At 39.1% G+C, this 25,466-nt stretch overlaps 1 protein-coding gene across 5 annotated transcripts in view; it reads left to right on the top strand.

Annotated features, from left to right (window-relative positions):
* LOC123867424 overlaps positions 1-25,466 on the top strand; it is a 96,107-nt gene that overhangs the window by 51,978 nt on the left and 18,663 nt on the right. For 4 of the 5 annotated variants that reach the window (XM_045909435.1, XM_045909432.1, XM_045909430.1 and 1 more), the window contains 2 exons: positions 16,278-16,357; positions 19,595-25,462. In XM_045909435.1, the coding sequence (XP_045765391.1) occupies positions 19,625-25,462 (5,838 nt within the window). In that variant the 5' untranslated portion in view covers positions 16,278-16,357; positions 19,595-19,624. Of the gene's footprint in view, positions 1-11,201; positions 11,206-16,277; positions 16,358-19,594; positions 25,463-25,466 lie in introns of all 5 variants that reach the window. The other variant, XM_045909434.1, reaches the window with a different exon arrangement.

Here is a 25,466-nt window from a genome sequence, read left to right as displayed (position 1 = left end):
CATTGGCCTGGTGATACAGTTTTGAAGCTCGTTTGCACAACTATGATCTCTATCGAGCTACGATCTGCCACCAGCGATTTTCATATCGATTTGCGTAATCGTTCCGTTGCTTGAACTCCGGAACTAACGATGCTATGTTTTATGCATTCTGAATACGTTATGTGTAACGGTATTTGATTTTATTGTGCCAGATTTTTTCAGAGTTTTTTTGAAGAGAAGGCTTCTTTAGGCGTTAAGAAGCCTTCTCTTGCCTTTTATTGGCTATTATGCGCCAATAAAAGGCGCATTGGGCGTTTTTGGGATAAATAAATAAAAACTTCAAGGTCAATCTAATTTTTTCGAAATTAAATTGTAGAGATTCGAGACCATGACCCATAAACTACACAAGCATAGGTTTATGAAATAATTTATCTAAAATTTGTAAACATAAGCATCGGATTCAAAAGTTCTTATTATTTCTAGTAGATTAGACTACAAGTCAATTTCTCTTTGGATAAACAGCTTACTGAGTGTTGATCTGTATCTAATTATCTGGATTCTGGAGTAACAGAATCGATATAGGTAGAGTGAGTATTTGTTCGTTTGGTCTAAATCCAACTTAACGTCAGCAATCGACCATTTTGCGACTATTTCCACGCGACATTGCGAACGATCACAGTGTCGAGATCCCGCATAAAAGAATTATTATAATCCATTTTTCTTTAACTGAATTAAAAGATAAACAAGTACCTTTTTTAATTTATTATTGACAAGTGCTTGACCACAATCATACTTGATGGTAAATGATGATGTGGCCTAAGATGGGACGCGTTTACCTAGAAGATTACTCACTTACCTAGATTATTCACTTGTGTGCCATCTCGCTAAAATGCGTAAGAGTTTCTAAAATACTGACTTAGTTTACTCTAACTCGTTTCTAAATTTCTAAATCACTTCGACTCAAGTTATTGAGATATTTTTCGTTGATGACGTTTTTCCAGAAGATTAATTTACATACTAAATGACGGAAATACAACGTTAACTTAAAAAGTTACATTTAGGTCTTTGATATCGTGTGTGCATTGGCCCTTAGACTTAGCAAATGTAATTCACGAACCGGTTTTGGTATTGCTCAAAATAATTCTCGAGTAACCAGCTATTGACCCACTGACACACAAACCGTAGAAGGAAAACGAGTCGCTTGCGTGTCGCAATCGACTCACGGCTAACCGGCGTGCTGAGGTGCACGTTTGATGGCACTGCCAAAGGAAGAGGAAGCTAACCAGTTTATCCGTACTCGCGGAGATCCGAGATTATCTCGTTCTTATGAGTGCCATGAAACAGGGTGATGTAATCTCATCAGTGTATTCACACGTTGGCAGCAATTGATTGCGTTGTTCGCTGGAGGCTTCGACTATACGAACCGGTAGGATGTCACATTGAAAGCGCATGTACGTGTGAAAAAAATTTAGCTAAACCGAAAGTACCAAGCGTCTTTATTTCAAAGAGGTGAGTTTTCTGCACCTGTAGTTACGTCACGATATACCGTTAATTTACTGATTGGCGCGGGAGTGCGAATTAACAATTTATAGGCCTACCTAATAATCTATTTTGAAACATTCTGATAAATTAACTAATTATACCTACATAACACAATTACCTATCTAAATGCATCGCTATAGGGTCGCGGAAACCCGCGGAGTGAAGCGAAATACAAGCGTCATAAGACCGTGTTCTCTGAAAATATGCATTTACCGACTAGATTACATTATGTCTTAGAAAACTACGTACGTACTATTATAAATAATATTATATCTTCGATTTAGGTTTAAGACGAGGTTATTTAATGTCGCCTAAAAAAGTAGCCTATGTCAGTCTCCGGGATGCCAGCTATTTTAAACGGGCCTTTAAGAAACCGTGGGAACACTCTGATTTTGTGGGTTAAAAAGTAGCCTATTTCGATATTGGGTTGCCACTTGCCAGCTGTACCTTTCGCCCAAATGGGATAAACGGATAGGCCGTGAAAACGTAACATACACTTTCGCATTTATAATGTGTAGTATGAATTCTGTGACGTAGTGGACATCTATCGGTATAAACAACTACGTCGATATTGGATACATTAGAAAGTAAACAACAAGCGTGCATTAACAAACTCAATTTGTAATGTGTGTGTTGGACACATTCCAAACGGACAGCGCTAGTTGTTTCGAGCGAGATCTTAAAATAGTGCAGGTATTTTATCGCGACCTATTTACGCTGAGACATTGGGATACACGTCCTTTAATAATGAATCTAATGATATATTGCTAATAGGTTTTAGAGAATATTAATAGCATAATTTTATTTTGGGCTAGCCTTTGCTGGCAAATTCGTCCGAAAATGCCGTAGGAATTTTTCAATATCCCGGTGTCATCGTCATTGTCAACCGTTCACTGCTGAAAATAGGTCTCTTGTAGGGATTTCCACACGCTACGATCTTGCGTCGTCTGAATCCAGCGGCTCCGTGCCACTCGTTTGATGTCGTCTGTCCACCAGAGAGTCTACCAACACTGCCTTCTGGCGCGAGATCGCCATCCCAGCACCTTGGAACCCCAACGTCCATAGATTTTTCAAACTATGTACCCTGCCCATTGCCACTTAAGCGTCGCAACCTGTTAAACTATATCGGTTACTCTGGTTGTCTTATGGATATCCCGACATTTATCTGCCTAAAATACACAAGAAACCACCAGATTAATTCGCTATAACCCACCAAAACAGACAAATCTGTTTGGTATAACGGGCGGGCAGTCCATATCGCATCCTGCACGTTGTACCATAACTACAGATTTATTACGGCGGATTACAGCGAATTCCTGTGGTTCCTACTTCCTTGTACATATTATAACATGGTCTTCCGCAAAGTATCGCTTGCTACTATACAATGTCTATTGTAAACTAATTCCTGCAGAAGCAGGTATCATTTAAATATAATTTAATAGTAACTGAGATGTCCTTTCAGATGTCTTTTCTTCCTTACGGAACCTTCAGTGCGCGAGGTTGACTCGAACTTCGCCGATTTTTAACAAGAATTTGGCAACGCCTACGTCTCGCTTCGCTCCCCTCGCGCTGCGTGAATTGATTCATTAGCAAATCTGAAGCGAATAATTTTTATTGCAAAAGACATATTATCTGGACCTAATGAGAATTTACTGCAAGTTTTGTGCAATACGCGTTGATTGTCTGCAACTCAGAATACTATTTTGAGATGAGTCGATGAAGGTTGGTTTCACGGAAATAATAATTAATTACTGCAATTAGCCTTCTTATTCTCTCTAATGAATAACAGTGTTGTGAAGGTTACAGTAATTAGTGAATCAGTAGAGAACTACAGAGAGTTTAATACCTGTAGCCAAAATTTCAAATTTGACTAACTATCTATAGTTTTAAATCTCAGGCTCTTCAGCCTAAGTGTGGTTTTACAGTGACGCTTTCGCCAGCGCGGTTGGTAAGCGTCGCGGGCTACGGCTTTACGTCTCTTGGATGGTCCGCGCTGACGGCAATTCGGCCACCGCGCGCGCTTACCACCCGCGCGGACGGCAAGCGTCACTGTAAAACCAGCCTAAGAAAAAAATTAAAATGAAAAAATAATAATATCAAAAACTAGCTGATACCTGCGACTTCGTTCTGCGTGGAGTTTAGGTTTTTAAAATCCCGTGGGGACTCTATGATTTTCCGGATAAAAAGTAGTCCTATCTCAGTCTCCAGGTTTTTATATGCATGCATGCAAAAAATCTCGTTGATCCGTTTTTCCGTTGACGTGATTGAGGGACAAACCAATAAACCAACAAACAAACACAGTTTCACATTAATAATAATATGGGTAATGATGATAAAACTCACAAAATAATGTCTTGAGACTGGGGTTGCGCTAAAAACTATTTTCTGAACTGTTTGCAAATGCTACGTTGAAGTCGTGGCCACTATTTACCGAACACCCTGTTGTTAACTGTGTGGTATACATAAGCACTAATCGTGTATATTATGTACCAGTAATGTGTATATTTATCGCGTGCGTTAAATATATCGTCTGCCAAGCTTCCGCATGCCTACGCGTACGAAATTAGAAAATTCTTATTCTGCTCTTTACAGACGTATATTTTTAAAAGCAGATTTAATAAGATTACCCACGAGTCACGGCAATCACGACTTAGTCAAGTATTCTCGTATTAGTAAGTACCTACTAATTTAGATGGAATAATTTAGGTACTAACTCGACTTACTTAAAAAAAGCATTGTAATTCATATTAAGTTAGTAGGTATAACTATAAACTTATATCGATGTATGAAGCGAACAAATACAGGAAGAGTGTTGGTTAGGCGGCCGATCGCAATAAACAATGCGGATCTAATTATAGAGGGCGCTGGAGCGCGCGTTGAAAAATAGAACACGGTAAGTGGGCCACAGGCGCGCCCGCGCTGCTCTGCGAGATCATCATCATCATCATCGCGTGCCTTCTTCGAAACGAAGTTTGGCGATCATCATCCGAAAAGCTTCTCTATTAAAAGCCGCCTCTTTCATCTTCGGGTAACTAAGCCCTGTCCACCCCCTTATATCGTCCAACCATTTACGTCTTTGGCGACCTTGAGCTCTTTTGCCTGCAATTCTCCCTTCCAAAACTAATCTTGGGAATGAGAATTGTCCTCCTCTCTGTAAATGCCCAAAGAAAGCGAGCTTCCTTCGCATGATGGTGGACATGAGTTCTCTCTCTTTGTGGACCAATTCCAGTACCTTAGTGTTCGGTGTAAAACTGTTCCAGGTTATCTTGAGCATTTTCCTGTAGATCCACATTTCGAAAGCTTGTAGGCGGTTAGTTGCTTCCTTTTTGAGAACCCAAGTTTCACAACCATACAAGAGGGTGGACCAGACATAGCACTTTACAAGGCGGCATCTCAGCTCAAGCTGTATTTTGTTGCTGCAGAGGATTTTGGACATCTATATTATATCCTATAGGTACCTTCTTATCTACAGCTCTTGGAGGATATCTCTTTCCATATTATGAAGTCCAGAACAAATGCTCCCAGGTATGAGGTATTAACTGGGTTGCCTTGGATAGCTAAAATCTCTTCCAGACCTCAGGGTGGAGTCAACCCTAGATTACGCGGGAAGGGTACCACGTAAAGGTAGGCTTTAGCGAAGTTGAGCAAATTCGTTTCGTGCAAGTGATTGGATGTCAAGTTGTCAGCCGCATAAAGCAAGCCGCATTTTACTGTTTCGTTGTAGAAAGGTGAAGGTCTTATGTCAATAATAATATGAAGTTATACAGTACAAGTGCAAATTAAAAATTTATAACACCCCCGACGATCCAAAGTATCTGAGTTTTCCAAAACATCATTTTCAAATAAATAATTATGTATTTAGGCAACGTCCATCTTGACAGCTTGACATTTGTCTATTGACATAATTTATTATGAACCTAACGGTTATCTAACCTTCTTTTCTACAAGAAAACTAGAAAAAAGCTGATAACTCTTAAACGGCTGAACCAATTTTTTTAGATTATAGCTAAGAACACTCTCGATCAAGCCACCTTTCAAACAAAAAAAAACTAAATTAAAATCGGTTCATTCGTTTAGGCGCTACGATGCCACAGACAGATACACAGATACACACGTCAAACTTATAACACCCCTCTTTTTGGGTCGGGGGTTAAAAAATATATACACCCAATTTCTCAAAGTATCCACACGAGGATCGCATAATATATATAATATGTAAGCCTCTTGCGTACAAGGCATGCTAAAGTGCCTTAAATAATCTCTTGGCCAAAAATCCTGTTAGATCCATAAATGAATTTGGAGCTTTGACAAAGACTATTTGACCGAACGGGCAACGGCCTCATAATCGTTAACATGGTATTGCCCTTTGAGCGCTGTCATTTGAGGGTCCGACCTTTACCCCGAGATCCCTTTTCTATAACAGATCTTCGAATGAGGGCGATAGCCTTGTTCGACAAGGTTCACCAGTCCATAATAAAATCCTCTATAAGTAAAATTTGGCTGTTTTCTTTCTCTGTATACCCTAAGAAAGTGGATATGTTTCAGATAATACGTTAAATACGTGCATGAGTTGATCCAAGTTTACACTAAAATACCTACATGTTTTTGATGGTCTTTAAAGATCACCATCAAAGAGGTAGAAAACTTTCTAAACCTGTGCCGGTTGATCCTTTACCGTTTGCGGATGTACTCGTAACACGAGTAAAAGTTGCTCTTAAAACTTGTAGCTTGGAGGATACTTCATTAGAATGAATAAAATCTTATATTAGACGGTGCGCCTTCTCTACATTATCTTTAACCACTACAAAATAGAAATGCAGATGTGTTATCAACTTTCTACCTATAACGGTTCACGAGATACAGCCCGCTGACAGATAGACAGATGGACAGATGGACGGGCGGACGGACAGCGGAGGCTTAGTAATAGGGTCCCGTTGGACCTTTCGGACACGGAACCCTAAAAAGTGATGTTGGTAAGGAGCCATAAGCAGGCCGTGATGTGGTTAATATTAGAATCGGAAAAAGGAAAACCTAGTAAAAGTAGTGATTTTGTATTGAGGTCACATAAACAAAAACAAGGTAAATTTTGCAGTAAAAGCAAAACAAAGGCTTCTGCATTGTAATTTATTTCCTTCCGCAAACGATATTTCCATAAATGTTGTCTTAATTGCTTCGTGACCTTATGAAATTTACTGTCTGAAGGTCGGTATGATACTTATGCGAAATCGACTGTGGTCATATTGAAACGTCAATTAAATACATTTAAACAACTCACGAGTTGCGATTTAACTAATTAACCTAGTTTTTTAACCCCCGACCCAAAAAGAGGGGTGTTAGAAGTTTGACGTGTGTATCTGTATATCGGTGTATCTGTGTATCTGTCTGTGGCATCGTAGCGCCTAAACGAATGAACCGATTTTAATTTACTTTTTTTTGTTTGAAAGGTGGCTTGATCGAGAGTGTTCTTAGCTATAATCCAAAAAAATTGGTTCAGCCGTTTAAAATTTATTATAGGTAGCGCACTTACCTACTGTTAAAACGAGACAGCATTATGTCACTGGCATAAATCTATCCTGTTTTTATAACCGAAACTAAGTCTTTTTTTTTCTTTATTCACTATAGGCAAGCGCTTGACCACAATCACACCTGATGGAAAGTCTGAACAAAGTATAATGTAAAGTACACTCTCAGCCTTAGATTAGATTAGCTGACGTATTATTAATATGGTCATACGCTAATATGTACGTCGTCCGTCGAGAATCTAGGACCAAAGTTGACAAGAATATTAGGTAATAGAGTAATTACTAATTACTAATTAGATCAGGTACATAGTTACCTAAAAACTTTGTCTAGGTTGAGGACTCTTTCAGTAATTTCTAAGTTCCAACAACCGATTGTACCTACTTACTAGTAAGGTACTTCTGAGCCTACTTCCAACTTACGGCGTAGTTATTATAACAGTATCATCGTGTAATAGTGGTGATTATCCTGAGCAAATGTATATATAATTATATTACATTATATTGTATATAATGTGTAATTACCTACCTACAAACACGTCTGCAAACATATAGCGCGCGCAGGAATGCTGTGTTTTGCTTTAAATTGTTTTGCAATGTCATTATTTACTTGTAGTTGTGAGTCTACTAACAGTAGGTACAATTTCTATTATTATTCGTATATTTCTTATCCTTACAATGATTTCGTCATACACCTTGGATTAAGTGTTAAAAATTCATGCAAGACATACACTTATCATTAATCTTAAATATAAAAATCAATGTTTGTATGTTTGTGTTCTATAGGCGGCTAAACCGCTGATCAGATTGTTATGAAACTTTGGTAGGGTGTTCTGAGGGCGCCCGAGATGGTTCCTGCATCAAAAAAACTACATAAGTATATATGAATAAAAAAAAACATGTTTGTTTACGGCATTGCAACGCATGCCGGGTACAGCTAGTACCTAATATTATTTAAAAAATGTTTCATATATATGTATAAATTCATTACGGCAAATCCATACTGTCAATGTTTTATGGCTATTTAGGGCAGATTTTGCCGTTGTATGATTAATTTATAATATTATGTCTACTTAGATGTTCATTTATTGTCAACATTAGGAAACTTGAAATCCTATTTGACTTAATTTTCTTCAAATATAGAAATTAATTAAGTATTAAAACTAGATTTCAAAGTTTCATTCCCTAATTTACGTTTTTATCCTGATATTGTCTACAAGTGGAAAATGTTTAGAAGTATGTAGGTGTATAGCGGTGACATATAGTGTACTGGTGTATAGTATGTAGGTGGGTGTATAAATAGTCTCCCGCTTTCGTACATAAATAATTGTCAGCACCTCCTACGCCAGTTTTATTTTTAAACCAATCATCTGCCATTCTTTTGCACGGGGAAAATGTACCTACTTATTTTGGTATAAGACTTTTGAAAATAAAAGCTTAGTGGTGTCTTACGCTAGAAAACGTTGATTATATGATATTCAGTATCTTTTGCGCAAAGGATCAACCTGGTAAGGTAAAAAATGAGCCAACCCTTCTGTCACCAGATGAGGCAATCAATCACGATGACTTGTCTCGTAAGATTTTTTTAGTAGGTATTATTAGGAAGGACTCCATGGCTTCAGGCCCCAAAGGCAAACGGAACAAAATGTTACTCTCGATGAGAGATACCTAACTTGCGGCGTTTACCGCATTCAGGCAATTCTGCTGCGGCTCCTGGTCTTGAAATGGTACATTAGGACCCGTCCCCATTCCCAGGGAACCGACAACGTCAATCCATCAGGCCTCTGACCATCACCTCGACTAATCCCTGCCGGCTCCATGAGCAAGAGAGTTTTCATCCAAAAAGCAATTGCAATCTCGACATAAAAAGAACTTATTCAGATCAAACAAGTATCATTGCCAATCAACTAACATAACAATGTATATCCTAATTTAATGACACGAAGCGTGTTTGTATATTTATACTGATTCAATTAAATGCACCCCGTACATTACCTCGCATTTATCGAGCCTTTGCGTCTAGGGAAAGCTCGTAATTTTGTTTCCCCTCACCCCTATTGACACAACGCTGCGTAGAGCGCACTTTACTCATGCAATAGACATACGAGTATAATTTCGGGTATAGGTATATGATAGAAATAAAATAGCTTTCAAAGAGGTGATAAGAAAAAAATGGCCTACAAAAATATCAAAAATTAAGCACCCTGCACAGGAATGGACGCCAGCTGGACGGGCATGCTGGAAGCGAGTTGGTGGGACTTGTTACTCTTGGTAACATAGCTATATTATATTTCATTGGTCGCTGCACTGTGAGAGGAGGCCTGCTGTACGAAATATCGATAGGGCCGACGACGATGGGTTCAGATGATGATGATGATGATGATTCGTTGGTCGTGTTTCAGGCTAAGATCTATAGAGCGCACTTTGACGCTAAAACGAGACAGATTTATGCCACTGTTAAAACGAGACACTGTTAAAACGAGACAGCGTTTTAACAGTGTCTCGTTTTAACAGTGGCATAAATCTGTCTCGTTTTAGCGTCAAAGTGCGCTCTATAGATCTTAGCCTGAAACACGACCAACGAATCATCATCATCATCATCATCTGAACCCATCGTCGTCGGCCCTATCGATATTTCGTACAGCAGGCCTCCTCTCACAGTGCAGCGACCAATGAAATATAATATAGCTATGTTACCAAGAGTAACAAGTCCCACCAACTCGCTTCCAGCATGCCCGTCCAGCTGGCGTCCATTCCTGTGCAGGGTGGCTATTTTTTATTACCTATATATATTAGGGTTGCACTTTGGGACTCTAACGTCTATTGTTCCTGCGACTTGCAAGGTCTCCCTACAGAAGACTTATCTCCTGCTGTGGACATCCATCGGTTGACTTAACCTAGTTCTCATATTTTCATTTTAAATAAAGCGGAATTTACATTACGAAATTAGTTTCACGACATTAATTTCACTATCAATTGCACGTGTAAACGTCTTATTCGTAATGCATGCCTACTAAATTAATGGATGCATTTATAATTTATTTTATTAAAAAGTGATTGAAAGTCTTTAACAAACAATCGCGATGCTACGGATTCCCGGGCGGTGCTAATTTAGCTCACCCCCACGGTCCTTGCCCGTAACACAATTATACAACTGCATAGCCTGCCAAGATTAATGAACTTTGAAATTGGGTTCGCGACTATTCTGAAATTATGTCGCGTGCGAATCCGTTCGCATATTTGACACGAAACCCGTTTTTTTAATCGAACCGAAATATTTTCCGCGACTTCGCATGTGAAATTCGGGTTAAAGGCTCGAACACACGCAAAGTGCGACGCTTACGTTTGTTCGATTTCGATGGCTTAGTTCACAATTGCACTAACTACAGGAACTGTCGATTTTACAGAAGAGCTGTTTAAAGTTTAGATATAACTAGCACAAAAATAGTAGATAATTAAACTGACTGATCTATCAACGCACAGCTCAAACTATTGGACGCTAAAAATATGTACAAACATTGTTGCAACGCTAACAATATTGTCCAGGCAATGGGAATTGTCACTATTGTACCTATGGGTATATACCTATTACCTACCTAGGCAATACGGGTCGCATAGTGTGTACCATTGTTGGCATAGGGTGCCAAGATTAATGGACTTTGAAATTGGGTTCGCGTTCGAAGTAGCTCTAAAGTTGATACGTTTACATACAAACTATTAGGGTTATGGTAAATGGTTGGCACGTAGATATAATAATATGTATATTATAGGGTTTTGAATTTTTTTTTTAAAGAATTCTCTGTTTTTCCGCGATATATCTAATACACTACACAGAGAACTATTCAGCCAGACGAGTGTAACGTGTAATGTAACACGAATTCTACGTGTGGACGGCACTACGAACATTTCATGTAACGCTCGGGCTGATCCATCGGATGTCGGTTTTTTGCGCGAACACAAAGGCACTCCTAGTCAATGTTGCCAGTGGCAGATAGTCAATTGTAACACGAGACATCTCAAAATGTAACATTTTCACGAGAAAAGTAACATTTCCTAATTTTCGTGGAAAATAAAAGTAATTAGGTACACAGGTTAATATGGCACTTTATTATACAAAAATTTAAACAGTTTTCTTGTCCCATTGTTTGTTTTCTTAAAAAGAATCGTAACTAATAATAATTGTTGATTGAATAAATTGACTACTGATCCTGAAAAAGAAAAACAAATCAATATGTAAAATAATAATATGCCAACGGATTTAGAAATGTCTTTGAATAGCTATAACTTATTTTGTTAATCAATTTATAATACAAGTGTAAATTAAAAATTTATATCACCCCAACAAGTGAAGGTTACATTAACTAGAAAAGAGCTGATAACTTTCAAACGGCTGAACCGATTTTCTTTGATTATAGCTAAGAACACTCTCCATCAAGCCACCTTTCAAACAAAAAAACTAAATTAAAATCGGTTCATTAGTTTGAGAGCTATGATGCCATAGACAGATACACAGATACACACGTCAAACTTATAACACCCCTCTTTTTGGATCGGGGGTTAAAAAGATTAAAATCGTCTTATATCGGGCGATCTGGCAACACAGGACTGTTTGAGTTTGAGAGGCTACGCACTAGGTGGACTTTGTCTGTGTAGCGTTTGATGGCGCGCGTGTGGTGCCTTTTTGGAGCGTTTTTCTTTTTTTTGTTAAAAGTGGCTGGTTTTTGTGTTTCACTGGCGTTTTTGGTGCTAAAACCATGCTGGAACTAACTGGGAAGCGCTCTAAAGGGGCGCCGTGCGTATGTCGGCGAGCGCCGGCACAGACGAAGTCCTTACTTATATAGTTTCCCTAACTTGAAAATATCTACAAACTTGACATTGGCTAATCTTTGTAAAGCCAGACGAGAGAATAAAAAAAAAACGCACTAGGTAGGTACGCAGTGAAGAAAATTACGCGGGAATTTCAAATTCGTTTTGTTAACTGAACAATACTAGGTAGGTACCTAACTACTTACCTTGGTCTCAGCAAAGAGATCCATAGATTCGATAGCAAAACTCAAATTTTAGGTTACGCCGGCCGGTATCTACTCAGCTCGCTCTCATTCCTGTAAAGAAAACCGAAGTTACCTACAACAATAACTAAGTAGTAAATAGCTAAATGAACTTCTGGAAACTAATGTGACTTAATAATAAGATGACAGTCAATACAAAAACGAACTGCTTTCAGTTGCAAATACTATGACTTTGTTTTTGCATTACTGATTCCCTAATTAGTTAACTACTTACTTATTTACTTAAAACTACATTTTATACAACATTTACTTACCAAGCAAGTAGTGTTAGCAACACATAATTACACAGTCGATAAGGATAACGAATAAACCAATCATTTTCGAATTTTGACGAAATAAAGATACAATTTTTTTTTGTACTTAGATCCCTAACTACAATATCACTACCCCGCAACGAATAACTTTTTATTTTTTTTCTTTAAATCTGGCTTTACTCTGATTAGCCAATGTCAAGTTTGTGATATTTTCAAGTTATTGAATTTATACAAGTATGGACTCCGTCTGCGCCGGCGCCCGCCGACATACGCGCGGCGCCCCTTTAGAGCGCTTCCCAGTCAGTTCCACCACCAAAAAACACCATCTAACACAAAAACCAGCCACTCTTAACAAAAAAAAAACACTCCAAACAAGCACAGCACGCGCGCCAGCAAACGCCATCACGGACGAAGTCCACGAATAACTTTATTATCCAAAAACAAAGTTGAGTCACAGAGAAAAACAAACAAAACACTTTTTTAATCACAGAGTAATTACAAAACAAAGTGAACTTAGACCAATAACTTAGAGAAAGTGAAATAAACTAACAAAGGGCCAATTACGACAAACGAAAACTGTTTTGGGTGCGTTCCGTTTCACGATTATTTTTGGTTTGCTGGGAAAAATTTGAATATTTTTATGAAGTCCTAAAAGTAACGTAAAGTAACATTTTGAGTCGTGTAACATGGAGGAAACATGAAGGGGTCAAAAGTAACGTAAAATGTTACAAAAGTAACATTCTGGCAACGCTGCTCCTAGTGCTCGTTTGGACCTTAATAATAGATTCGCCGCATCCCGAATAGTGTGACCAGTTGATTTGCCGAATGCCGAACTATAGCGCCTGAGCTCGAATCTCTTGCTGAATCCCGATAGTAGAGGCCTACCATATGTCAGTTTTTAAATTCTGGCTTTCATTTCACGGTTTTTTTCATATTTTCTCATTGCTTATTTCTTTATTTAATGCAAATTATGCATTTTAGATAAGGGGAAGAAAAAATGCATATCGCCTCTGATAACAGTAACATGGCTTTCGAGTGAAAGTGGAAATATACCGCTAAACTACAGTGCGGGCATATGTAATAATATTCATACGTTTTCATTTACATAACTTAAAAGATGAATACATTAAAGTGAGCCCTGCATTAAACAATCAACTTTTGCGTTCAATAATAATATGTTAATGTCATCATCATCATTTCAACCGATAAAGGTCAGAGATGTTTATAGGCATAGATATGTAGTTATAGGTCTCTCGTAGAGACTTCCATGATGCCACGGTCTTGTTCCGCCTGAAGCCAGCAAATTCAGAAAAGTCAGCACTTCAAACCCCACCCGTTGGACTATTGTCGTACCTACTTCTACCTCAAGCTTTTCGCTTAGTTGCAGGTGAAAGGGGAATATTAGTCATGATTAACATGGCTAATATTCTTTAAAAAAAACCGAGTGAGTTTAATGGATTAGGTACAAGCACTTCATATTTATTGACAAACTAGCGACCCGCCCCGGCTTCACACGGGATAATAATGTGGTGTCAGTGTATTTTGTTATACTTACCTATTTCAAAGGAATCTGACATCTTGAACAATAATAAATTATCGTCATATTTTTATAAATTAACACAAAACAATATTTAACTATAAACTTAAGTATATAAAGTATATTAAATATCTTCCTCTTGAATCATTCATCGATTGATGAAAACCGCATTAAAATCCGTAAGATCTAAGCGTACAGAGGGACAGAAGGCGGGAAGCGATAGTTTTGTATTTTATGTGGAGATAGTGTTTTAAACTGACGTGTATCATTGAACACCCACAGTTATAAGCCAGGAATAGCCACAATAATATCACATATCGCCGACATAGAACTCGCCGGGTCGCATTTCAGCGAAGACAAAAACTCCGCGTGCGATTCACCTTGTTTCGCCGCGGGGGCATTGACCCGCCACAGCTGGGCGCTGTATAAATACTGCGCACAATACACACCAAACACTTGTTGTGTGCGGTGAGAAATTACTTGATATAGGTATCTTTCATTCTTTCCACGATGTATTTACCTACGAATATTAATTGTATTGACTTTAATAACAACAGGTTGATTAAACAAGGTCATATCCACCTAACTATCTGTTTTATCATCATCATCATCGTCATTATCATGATAAAACCATCGTCGGTCCACTACTGAGCACGGGTCTCCTCTCAGAACCTTCAATTATTTACAGTATTCAAGTATTTACCTGTCAAGCAACAACAGTCGATGACACAAGGTCATATCCACCTACCTACCCTACCTCGTAAACGGATCTCCTCTCAGAATTAGAAGAGCTTAGCCCACAGTCCACCACGCTGGTCAGGTGCGGATTGGCAGATTTTATACCTTTGAGAACATTATGGAGAATTCTCAGGCACGCAGGTTTCCTCACCCTGGTTTGTTTCACCGTTTAAGCAAGTAATTTAATTACTTAAAATGTAGGTAGGTACATAGCTTCGAAAAGTTAGAGGTGCGTGCCCCGAATTGAACTCCCGACCCCCCGAATAGGAGACCGACGTCTTAACCGCTAGGCTATCGTCGCTCATAATATTATAGCGCTCCCTACCTTTCTTGAATTTTTTTATTGAACCCATACCCCTTTGGTTTCTACACGGCATCGTACGGAACGGCTTTGTCAGTAGGATGGTAACTACTAACTAGCCAGTAGCCACCGCCGAAACCGCGCACCAAATAAAATTAGGTGCCCACTTACATTTGCGTATCTATTACGTAATCGATGGTAATGGTAGAGTATGACTCGCCGTGTGCCGACGAGGCGCATTTATTCCAAGTTTCGTTTTACAAGTCGATTCACGTGATGTGTTGAATAGGCTATCAGCGAGAATTGTATGTGGGTCAATGTCCATACGGCACTTATAGATATCGACACTAGTCTACCCATCTATCTACTAGTCCAATCGAGTATCATAGTTTGTATCACTGAAACAGTTTATTAACTGATAACTAGAGATGTCCATTTCACAGGTAGCGTGTGAAAAATCACGTGAAAAGCTTTTCATATTGCTGTCTTATGAAAAATCACGAATCAATATTACATTTAATCCCGCTTGATTGTTTTAATTTCGCGCGCGCAAGGTCATCAACCCGAGCCAAGAGCGCGCGAGCGAGAATACTCGCATGGCTGTCTGTGTATTAGTAAGCATCTAGTTAAAATGTTGTTAACAATCGTTTAACGGAAAACGAATTTCGCAGGGCGAAAAATCCACCTGTGAATTACTAGCGCTGTTGACCTTGATAATTATTTGAATTAATTTACCAAACTATTGATACCACCGTGAATATCTGTGAAGAAAAATAATAATTTCATTAAATGAAAATGATTTCCGAGTAACACATGCCCATCTCTCCTGATAAGATCCAAATATGTGTTATCATACTATAACTGCAGGTAGGTATTTAATAATATTTACAGTACTTAGTTTCTAATTAGGTTACCCAGTTACAATGCTCAGGATTCGAAGCCAGGGTAGTCATTCATCATCATTATCATCATCGTCATCCGATAGACATCCACCTGGACTGGACATCATGCTGGACCATAGGTCGGTCTTTTGTAGGGATTTCCACACGCCACGGTCTTGTACCGCCTGAATCCAGCGGCGGTACCATGCGACTCGTTTTATTGCCCACAATGGGAATCCCCAGTCCTATTTGAGTAAAGCATATTACGGTGCGACATCGCATCGTAATATTCTACGACAAAGCCTAAGCAAAGTCAAAGCTCTCTCTATAGATTTCAACCTAAGTTTTTTTATTGATTGCTTCAAATCTGATGATAGGTACCAGTAATGGCACTAGTGGCAAAAGTTTAAGTTATAATGGTCAAAATGAGTCTTCAGTGCAAATTCTTTATTTCCAGGTCACGCTGAACACAAGGGAGGAGACATGAACGCGACCAGGGGCTGTCACTCCCATCAAGCAGGGTAGAGACATCCAAAGGTAAATATCGGAATCCTTTTGTCTTTACATTGCCTCCATTCCATTTAATTGCCATTTCTAATGACTTATAACCGGGAAGTCCCGGGTTCAATTCCCGGTAGAGGCAATTTGGGAATTTATAATTCCTAATTTGGCTCTGGTGGGAGGCTTCGGTCGTGGCTAATTCCAACCGTTACCGGCAAAGCCGTGCCGCCAAGCGATTTAGAGCTCAGGTTCGATGCTGTGTTGAAACCGATTTTATTTTTTTACAATTTGAACACATTTTAATTTTTTTTTGTGATTTAACCTAAATTCAAGTTTTTCGGATTTTTCCTTTACTTATGCTATAGGACCTACCTACCCGCCTTTCATGATTCTAGATCAACGCGAAAAACCCTATAGATTTTCTTGATAGACAGGCATATATTTAGATATAGACGTAGGCATTTAGTATTAATTCAAAGAATAATTTTTGCAGTTATCGAAATAAATTATGTATTTTCAAACCGTTACATACTCGTAGTTCACTCTAACATTACGCTTTGCAATATTGTGATTCTACTTTACACAAACTCGACTACAAAAGCAAACATGCTCTAACACACGTGATACATTTTTACATACATATATGTAGTTATTGCATTTTCTCGTTACACGAGTGCCCGGTGGCCAGTGCAACCATACATTGAAGACGTAATCATGTTATGCAGTATGCACTCAACACTTGTAGGATTTTGTTTACAGTTAATCATTATTTACGCTTATTGCATATCTACTGAGCCTGTTTTATGATAATAAGAGTTTTGGATTAAATCAGTGTAATTTAGAAGTAACCTAACTTACAATAACTACCTACTAACCTAACTTAAAATAAGGTTTTTAGAGTTCCGTACCTCAAAAGTAAAAGGAACCCTTATAGGATTACTTTGTTGTCTATAGGAAACTTCGGTACCATTATGTACCATATTCTGTATTTAAACAACAAATACTGAAAATAAGGATTTATAAAATAGTTTGTAAGCTGTGACCAAAACAAACGAACATTTTTTGGGGGTTTATTTCACGGTTTATTGGGATGTTCTAGCTCGGAACAGAAATATTTCATACACCCAAAATATGATGATCGTAATTATCTACGGGGCCCTAAAAGAGCGAGGCCCGACTCGCCCTTGACGGGTATTTTCTTTTTGAGGTACCTACGGAACCCTAAAAATAGTACCTACCAAGACATATACAGCTATTGTTTTAATATGAAATGTTTTTAAGACAAAGGCAAATTAATAGCAGTTTCATTTCTCTAAGTTGGATTTCAAATGGTTCATAACAACGAGTAATGTCGTACGATTTTATCGATCTGAATAAAAATTGTATCTAGTATGTACATGTTTAGGTTGAAATTATGCGTGTACTAAAATAGCAACCAATACAGGTACACTTCCACCAGTAGGTACTCAGTGCCGTCTAGGGCCACAATCGATTGAGGGCGGTCGTCACGGGTACGACCATTGATCCGGGAATAGGGTTGCCACTTGTTGCCAATTTTATTCATAATTTGTAGGTCGATTCCGGAAAAGCTGCATCAATCAATACAATCTCAGTTGTCGTGAGTGACTTTATGGTATTCTGTATTTTAACAATATATTGTAGCCAATCATCCTCATCGTCATCATGATCAACCCATCGCCGGCGGGCTGAGCACTCTGAGGCTGAGATCTATAGAGCGGGATCTATCTAATTGACTTTGTTAAAACTTAAGACACTGCTAAAACGAGACAGCGTTATACCACTGGCATAAATCTGTCTCGTTTTAACTGAAACTTAAGTCTAAGCAAATTCAAAGTGCGCTCTATAGATTTCAAACTTAGTCTCACGGAGTCTCTTCTCATAATAAGAAGGGTTTAAGTATGCCACGCTGACTTCACACATATTTAAGAACAATATGGAGAACTCTCAGGCATGCAGGTTTCCTCATGATGTTTACTGGCACGTATTATTTAATGTGGACGTCCTAACTCTGGGCTATCACGCCTTTATTGTAGCCAATAGTGAGCGACTATAATTGGCCAACCATGTGTACTCGATTGGGTGCTTTAAGTACACACAATCTGAATTTCTCCAGATGAAATCTTGAAATATAAATAATATAATCTTGAAAAATATATTTGAATATTCATCGGTAAACGTGGTGACAACCCTTTCAGTAAATAGGGGCATGTAACTCTCCTATGCCATGATAATATACCTAGTCACATTGTATGAATAAATTGCTATCGCATTCAAGAGGATTCTTCAAAAGGTTTCCTTTTATAAAAAACCTAATGCAGAATTTCCGAGTGTGATACCTATTTCAGATTAACACCAAAACATTCTAAAAATAATACATGTACTTATATTTTAAAAAAAACTTTCTTTTTTTTTCTCTCTCGTATGGCTTTACAAAGATTAGCCAATGTCAAGTTTGTAGTTATTTGTAACAAGTTAGTAGTATGGGCCCCGTCTGTGTCGGCGCCTGCCGACACACCCACGGTACCCCCTTAGAGCGCTTTCCAGTCAGTTTTAACAAAAAAAAAAAACACTCTAAGGCAGAACACGCCCGCCGGCTAACACCAACACAGACGAAGTCCAAAAAAAAACTTTCTTTTTGTGTAAAATTAAATGTGTCATTACATGAAATGTTAAACTGCTTATAAAGGACAACTCAGTAATTACAATGAAATCTTGGCTCGAAAATAAAGCGAACGGTATCGAAAGACATGACACGCAATAATAAGGTCGGTAAACTTTTTAGTAAAGTCTCGCGGAAGTTTTTCATTGTGTACCCTGTAGTGCGTATCGCATTCTACTTGTGTGCGTGCGGGGGCGAGGAACGCTCAAGGGCAACCGACGGGTAACGACCCCATCACCTTAAGTTCTACGTACCATAAAGTATGCTGATTGAAGACTTCGCGAATCGCGATAAATAACTAAACCGTTTTCTGCTCATTGGTTTCCAATTTTATTGCGCAAATAATGTCTTGCAAATAAGTATAGCGACTATTGCCGCGGCTGCGAATTCCGCAGGTCTTGAAAAGGAAAGACTATTAAAAACTTGTAATTAAGTATACATAATAATGTATATTATCTCATTTTAGCCAAATGAAATAACACATTCCTGTTATTGCATAGTTAAAATATAGTAATAATTACGTAACTCAATAGATTTTATATATTATCTACTTCCTACGTTTAGCGCTTTTCAGTTCATCTTTTTTTTTCTAGGTGCTGGTTACTGGACCGGGAGTGCATAGTATGGATGTCAGTTTCAACAATGTACTGGAAGGGACGCGCCAGTACTTTATGGGAATACCAAAGCAGGCACAGGGAGGGACCGGCCAACAGATGTGGCCTGCAAGCGCTGCGACCGAGGAGGGAACTCCCGCTCTCTCGGGAGCTCCAACGCCATCTTCACGACCGCCGTCCGTGGCTGCGGCGCCGCCTCCGACACCAGCGTCCACGCCCGTGTCCATGCCGCCGCGCCCGCCGTCCGAGCCGCTCGAACCCGAGCCGCACATCATCCACAAAGCCACAGTGATGCGCGAGGCGGCAGAAAAACGCCGCGAACAGCCCGACATCGAGGATGAAGAAGAGCCAGGGGGAGCGTTGTCACCACCTTCTCACATAATACGGAAACCAACTCCACACACGCTACCTTCTCCCGCGCCAGCGCCGGCCGCGCCGAGCCCGTCGCCCGCCCGCCCTCCTTCCGAAGCTCCACCGGCTTCGACCATAACAACTGAACAAGTCGATACCACAATTCAGTATCGCCCCCCTGCTCACCGGGCGCACGCTCCGTCAGCGAGGCCCCCCGACCATTTTACGTCAGGCCGTCCAATAGATCACTATTCTGCATCTCGACCGCCGGAATCTTATCCGAGGTATCAGTACGAGACCAGTATGCCCGATACCGGAAGAAATTCTCACGGGCCGCCGGTTGCCTCGCCTCAGCCTTCTGTACAACCCCGCCAAAGTCCACAAACATATGCGAGAATCTCTAGTTCAATGCCGCAACATACTATCAGCCGTTTAACAGAAACGACATCTTATAATTCACCCACGCAGCGCTATTCTTTACCGCCTACTCAGGCACCTCCTCCACACAATGATCGTGTCCCACCTATTCATCATCCGCAACACGTGCCACCGACTAAAAGGATTAATTCCATAGATAATCGTTCCTCGCCTGTATACTCTTCTGTGCCCCAGCGTCGCGAATCTCCTTCTAATGTACGAACATCGTCTCAATATGAAAGACATCCAACTCTTCCTCAAAGAAAATACGATCCTCAACAAATATATTCCGGTTACCGGCCGACGCCGTCGGCGTCCTTACCTTTACCTATTTCAAATCAAAGAGTGGATCCTCATCAACAAGTTCAGTTTAAGCACAGTACCATAGACGCTATGAACGCATCCTATGCGATTAGAGGCTCAGATCGAGTCCCGCCACCGCAACCGCCTTTGCAACCCCATGAAATGGCGCGGTTAGCTCAACGTGTAGATTATGTGAGCAAAACGAGAACAGCAGATTCCAGAAATAGCTACCCTTATGTTACTCCATCAACATCGGCAGTACGATATGCTTCGAGCTCACCTGCTCAAGCTGTTCAAAATAATTCCCAACCACATCCACAAGCACTTCCATCTAGATCATCGTACCGTACGGCCGTAGCCCCCAAGACTAATTATGATTATGCAACGTCAAACCATGTACAAATTTCGCCATCGCGCTCAACGGCTAAGCCAGGATATCCTAGTCAGCAAGCGCGTATGACCGTATCCGTCACATCAATAGTAGATCAAATGAACCAAACGAAACAAAAGCGTGAATCACCGCTTGATTTATCTGTGAAAACGGTAAAGAATTCTGCAGATTCTTCAACAACCCAAGATGATGCTATAGATTCTGCTTCCATGAAGAGTGAGAATCTTCCCATACAATCAAGACCAACTTCCAGCAGCCGAAATGCATCAATTTCAAGTTATGTTGCATCTCATAAAGTAGACTTTTCTCCTGATTTTGCTCAATATAGGGACAGAAATATGAATCATGCATATAATGCTACAAATCAGAATATTCGCTATAATGGGGCTTATAATTCAAGGCCAGGGACTGATTCTTATGACGTTGAATCTCGACATCCAGTATATCCCGAACGAAGTAAATCTAACGGCCCAGTAGGCAGAACTGACTATGTACCCAGAATAGACCTCACACGAACATGTGGCGATGACCGTTATTCAGCTAGTAGGATTCGCGATGATAGACATTTAATTATAGAAGAAAGGAAGCGGCCTGCAGGTCCAATAGTTAGTAACATTCCTGAAAAAATTCTTCGCCACGAAACATGGACTGCTGATAGTCGGATAGAACAGTTGAGTCAATCGGCAAGAGAACAACGCGAGCTGATGATTCAACCAGTATACAGTTATGCAAGCCATAAAAGGCTTGAAGCAAGTCAACATGAACAAAAGCGTTCAATTAACGCTCTTCCCTACCGTGAACATCATCATCACCATCATCATCATAGATATTCTAGTAATTCATGTCCTGAGGGTGGAAGTAGAGAAGTCAACGACTACCATCCTCATTATCATGAAAAGATACCATCAAATAATAATCGTCATATTATTCAAAAGATTCCGAGCCATAGAGACTTACATCAACATAATTTAATGCCCCTCAATAGTGCGCAACCTGCAGATAAAAAAGTATTAAGTATATTACGAAACAGTTTAGAAACGAAACAATCGGGTTATTTAGATACTGCTAAATCAAGTACTGAAGTTCCTGATCTCATTGTAATAGATGATGTAGATGATTCTGTGATAGAAATAACTGACGATGATGTTACGAAAGATAACGATGTAAACCAACTGAGTAATAGAAATAAAGTCAATAGTTTGAAACCATCGGTGCCAAGCTTAGGTCATCATATCAAGATGCCAAAAGCTGTCGATTCGATAACACGTGATCTGGATTACCCGAAATTTGATAGTCCAGAAGTTAAAAGAATATCTCCAGAAAATGATGTTGCTTCCAGAATAAGAACCAAGGCTGAATTAAAAGTAATGCCACCATCACAAGATTGTTCATCAAATTTAGACATGAAGCTAGAATCTATAACTATTGAAAATAATACATCAAAACCGCTCCCAAAATCTCAAAAACAACATCTTTTCAATCAAATTCGCGAGGATAATCTCAGGTTAGAATCTGTCATAAAAAATGAGAAACATCTTAATATTAACATTCCAGAAATAAAAACAGAACCTATGAATATCGATGAAATAGAAAGGGATGCGATATTGCACATAAAAACAGAACATACTGAAGAAAAAAGAAATACCGAAGAAACCATTACTTCAGAAAGTTTAGACATGGATTGGGCTCATGCCTGCGATAGTTTTATGGAACAGTTGAAGACGGGATGTCATAAAAAAAGAAATCCTAAGAAACGTAGTAATACTTTAGATGCAGAAAATGAGTTACTGGAGCAATCTTTAGAAAGTTCAGATATGAAAGAGGACAAACACTCTTCAGAAAATAGGAGCGTAATGGAAAATAGTCCACCTTTAGAAATTAGTGGCGACAAAGAAAACAAGCAATCTTTAGAAAATAAAGATATAATAATTGATGACAAACAACCTTCCGAAAACAGTGGTGTACAAAAAGACAAACAGACTTCAGATAACAGTGGTATTCAACAAGACAAACAGCCTTCCGAAATCTGTGGTGCACAAAAAAACAAACAGCCTTCCGAAAACAGTGTAAAAAAAGACAAACAGCCTTCCGAAGTCAGTGGTGTAAAAAAAGACAAACAGCCTTCAGAAAACAAAATTGTGAAAGAAGATAAACAGTCTTCTGAAAATATTGATTTGGATAAAGACAAGCAACTATCAGAAAGTAGCGATGCTTCTCTAGAAGATTCAGCTAAATTAATTCCCGAAAAACCTATTGAAGAGTTGCCAGCTATCATTGAAATTAAAAAAGAGCCAATAGATGAAGAGGACCAGAAATTAGAAAGTGAAGTACGTTTGTTAATTAAAGGAGACTCTTCAGCCAAAAACAAACAAAAAAATAAACCCGAGAAACCTAGAACTGAAAAGCAAAAAGACAAAGAAAATGATAAGTCATTTAAAAATAAAACTAACATGAAAATGAAAAATAAATTGGCCAAAAATGAATGCTTATCGACTAATACTGTTCCCGTAAAAAAGGAAGTAGAAGAAATTGAACCAGTGAAAACAATTATAAAAGAAGAACTGGAATCTACCGATGACGACGAACCTCTAATAAAAAGCAAATTGCTGAAGGATAAGCAACAAAGTGATCAGTTAATGAAATACCAACTATTGAAAGATTTGTCTGAAAAATCTGCTTACGTTAAGTTAGAATGTTGTGATGAACGTATGAATAGTGTTAGAAATTCCTTAGACTCTGGTCCAAAGGAAGATAAACAAAATAAAGGAAAATCAAGACGACATAGGTCAAAATCAAAGGGAAAATCTCTATCACTGGAAAATATTAAAAGAGAAAAGCCTGAGGAAGAATCAAGTTCTGATAGCGATGACACTTTGAGTGTAGCAAGTCGATTACGGGTGCGAAAAAATGTGAAAACAGAAGAAAACAAAACTTTGCAAAAAACTCCCCTTAAATCGTCTCCGAAAAAAATGGATAGCGCTAATAGCAGCACTTGTTCGACACCACTACGTAAACCTGGTTTTGGCGATGGGTCAGATTTTCATCCTGGTTGGGAAGAAGAATTATACAGATATAAGAGATCTTTACGCATGCCTACTAGGCTCATTGCGATACCGAGAGGCCGTTCCGGTGGACCCTTTGTTAAAAGTTGTGTGACACAATTCTCGCGAGGCTCAACATCTCTTCCGGATTTAGACCCCGTTCCTCTTTCACCTGCTCCGTCGTCTGCTCCATCCGCTGCGACTGATGACATTTATAGAAGACCAGATAAATTGAATCTCGATAGTGATCTTGAGTCTAATTCAAGTTGTTCTGCCATGAATAAGCTTCATTACGATTCAGAAGCTTCAACATCGACGGTTTTTTCTGCAACAAAAGCGAAGAAAAAAAGTAGCTCTATTGTAGACGTCCTTATTCAAAAATGTGGTAAAAAAGAGGAATCAAAAAAGAAATCTAGGGAAAAAGAAGAAAAGTCACCGAAAGTTATCACAAAAACATCAAACAATACTGAACTATTGCCAACGCCAAGCTTAGGCTTAGTCAAAAATGGAAATAAGGGTAATCTAAGCGCCAAAAAAGAGAAGTTGATGGAAGATATTTTTTATCTAGGCGCATTCAGGAAAGAAACTGTCACAATGTTTAGAACGGCTTTTATTAAAGATACCAATGGTCTAATTGGCGCTACGGAAGAATTTGCGCCAGTTGTACTCAAGTCAAGAACTAGAACAGAAAGCAGAGTGTTAAAGCAGCGAGCTACCATCAAGGAAGTGTTTGGGGATGACAGACCTGCGTCCGCTCCGCCATCATCCTGTAGAGAAGAAATCATTCAAGAAGATCCCGATCTACCGATAAAAGAAGAACCTGAAATAAAGCCTAAATTTAAGCCTAAAAAAATGATTAAAGAAAAGTTAAAACGAAGATCTAGTTCAATTAGAGATGGATTAAGAAGCACTAAGTCTTTGAAAACAAATGATGCTAAAGGGAGAATGATGCGTTTGAAGAAAAGAAATAGTGTTATCAAATCATTCGCTCATAAAAAAAGAAAGGAAATCTCTAATAATAAAGTAAAAAAGGAAACAAGCCCTACCTCTGGCGAAAAAGATGAAAATAACGTAGAAGGTGGTGCTCCGGGGCCTACTGAAGGGAACACCAAAAGACGTTTAAAACGTCTTTTTGGAAGGAGAAAATTTAGTTCAGGGTTTGATTATATACGCAAGAAGAAGAAAATAATTCGCAGGGAAGACCATTGTCCTAAAGTACGGCGAGCAGCACCTAAACCCAACCCTGAATCTGTCCAGGATATCCAGAAAGAGATCAAGGGCTGGTTTATCAACAAGAGCATCGGTGAAACGCACCTGCATCGCGCTGCCAGACTCGGTTTTACAGTTA

Source organism: Maniola jurtina, chromosome 8 (genome assembly GCF_905333055.1).
Source record: "Maniola jurtina chromosome 8, ilManJurt1.1, whole genome shotgun sequence".
NCBI lineage: Eukaryota > Metazoa > Arthropoda > Insecta > Lepidoptera > Nymphalidae > Maniola > Maniola jurtina.
Note: the sequence above shows the minus strand (reverse complement) of the source record. Positions and strands in the feature narration are given on the sequence as shown.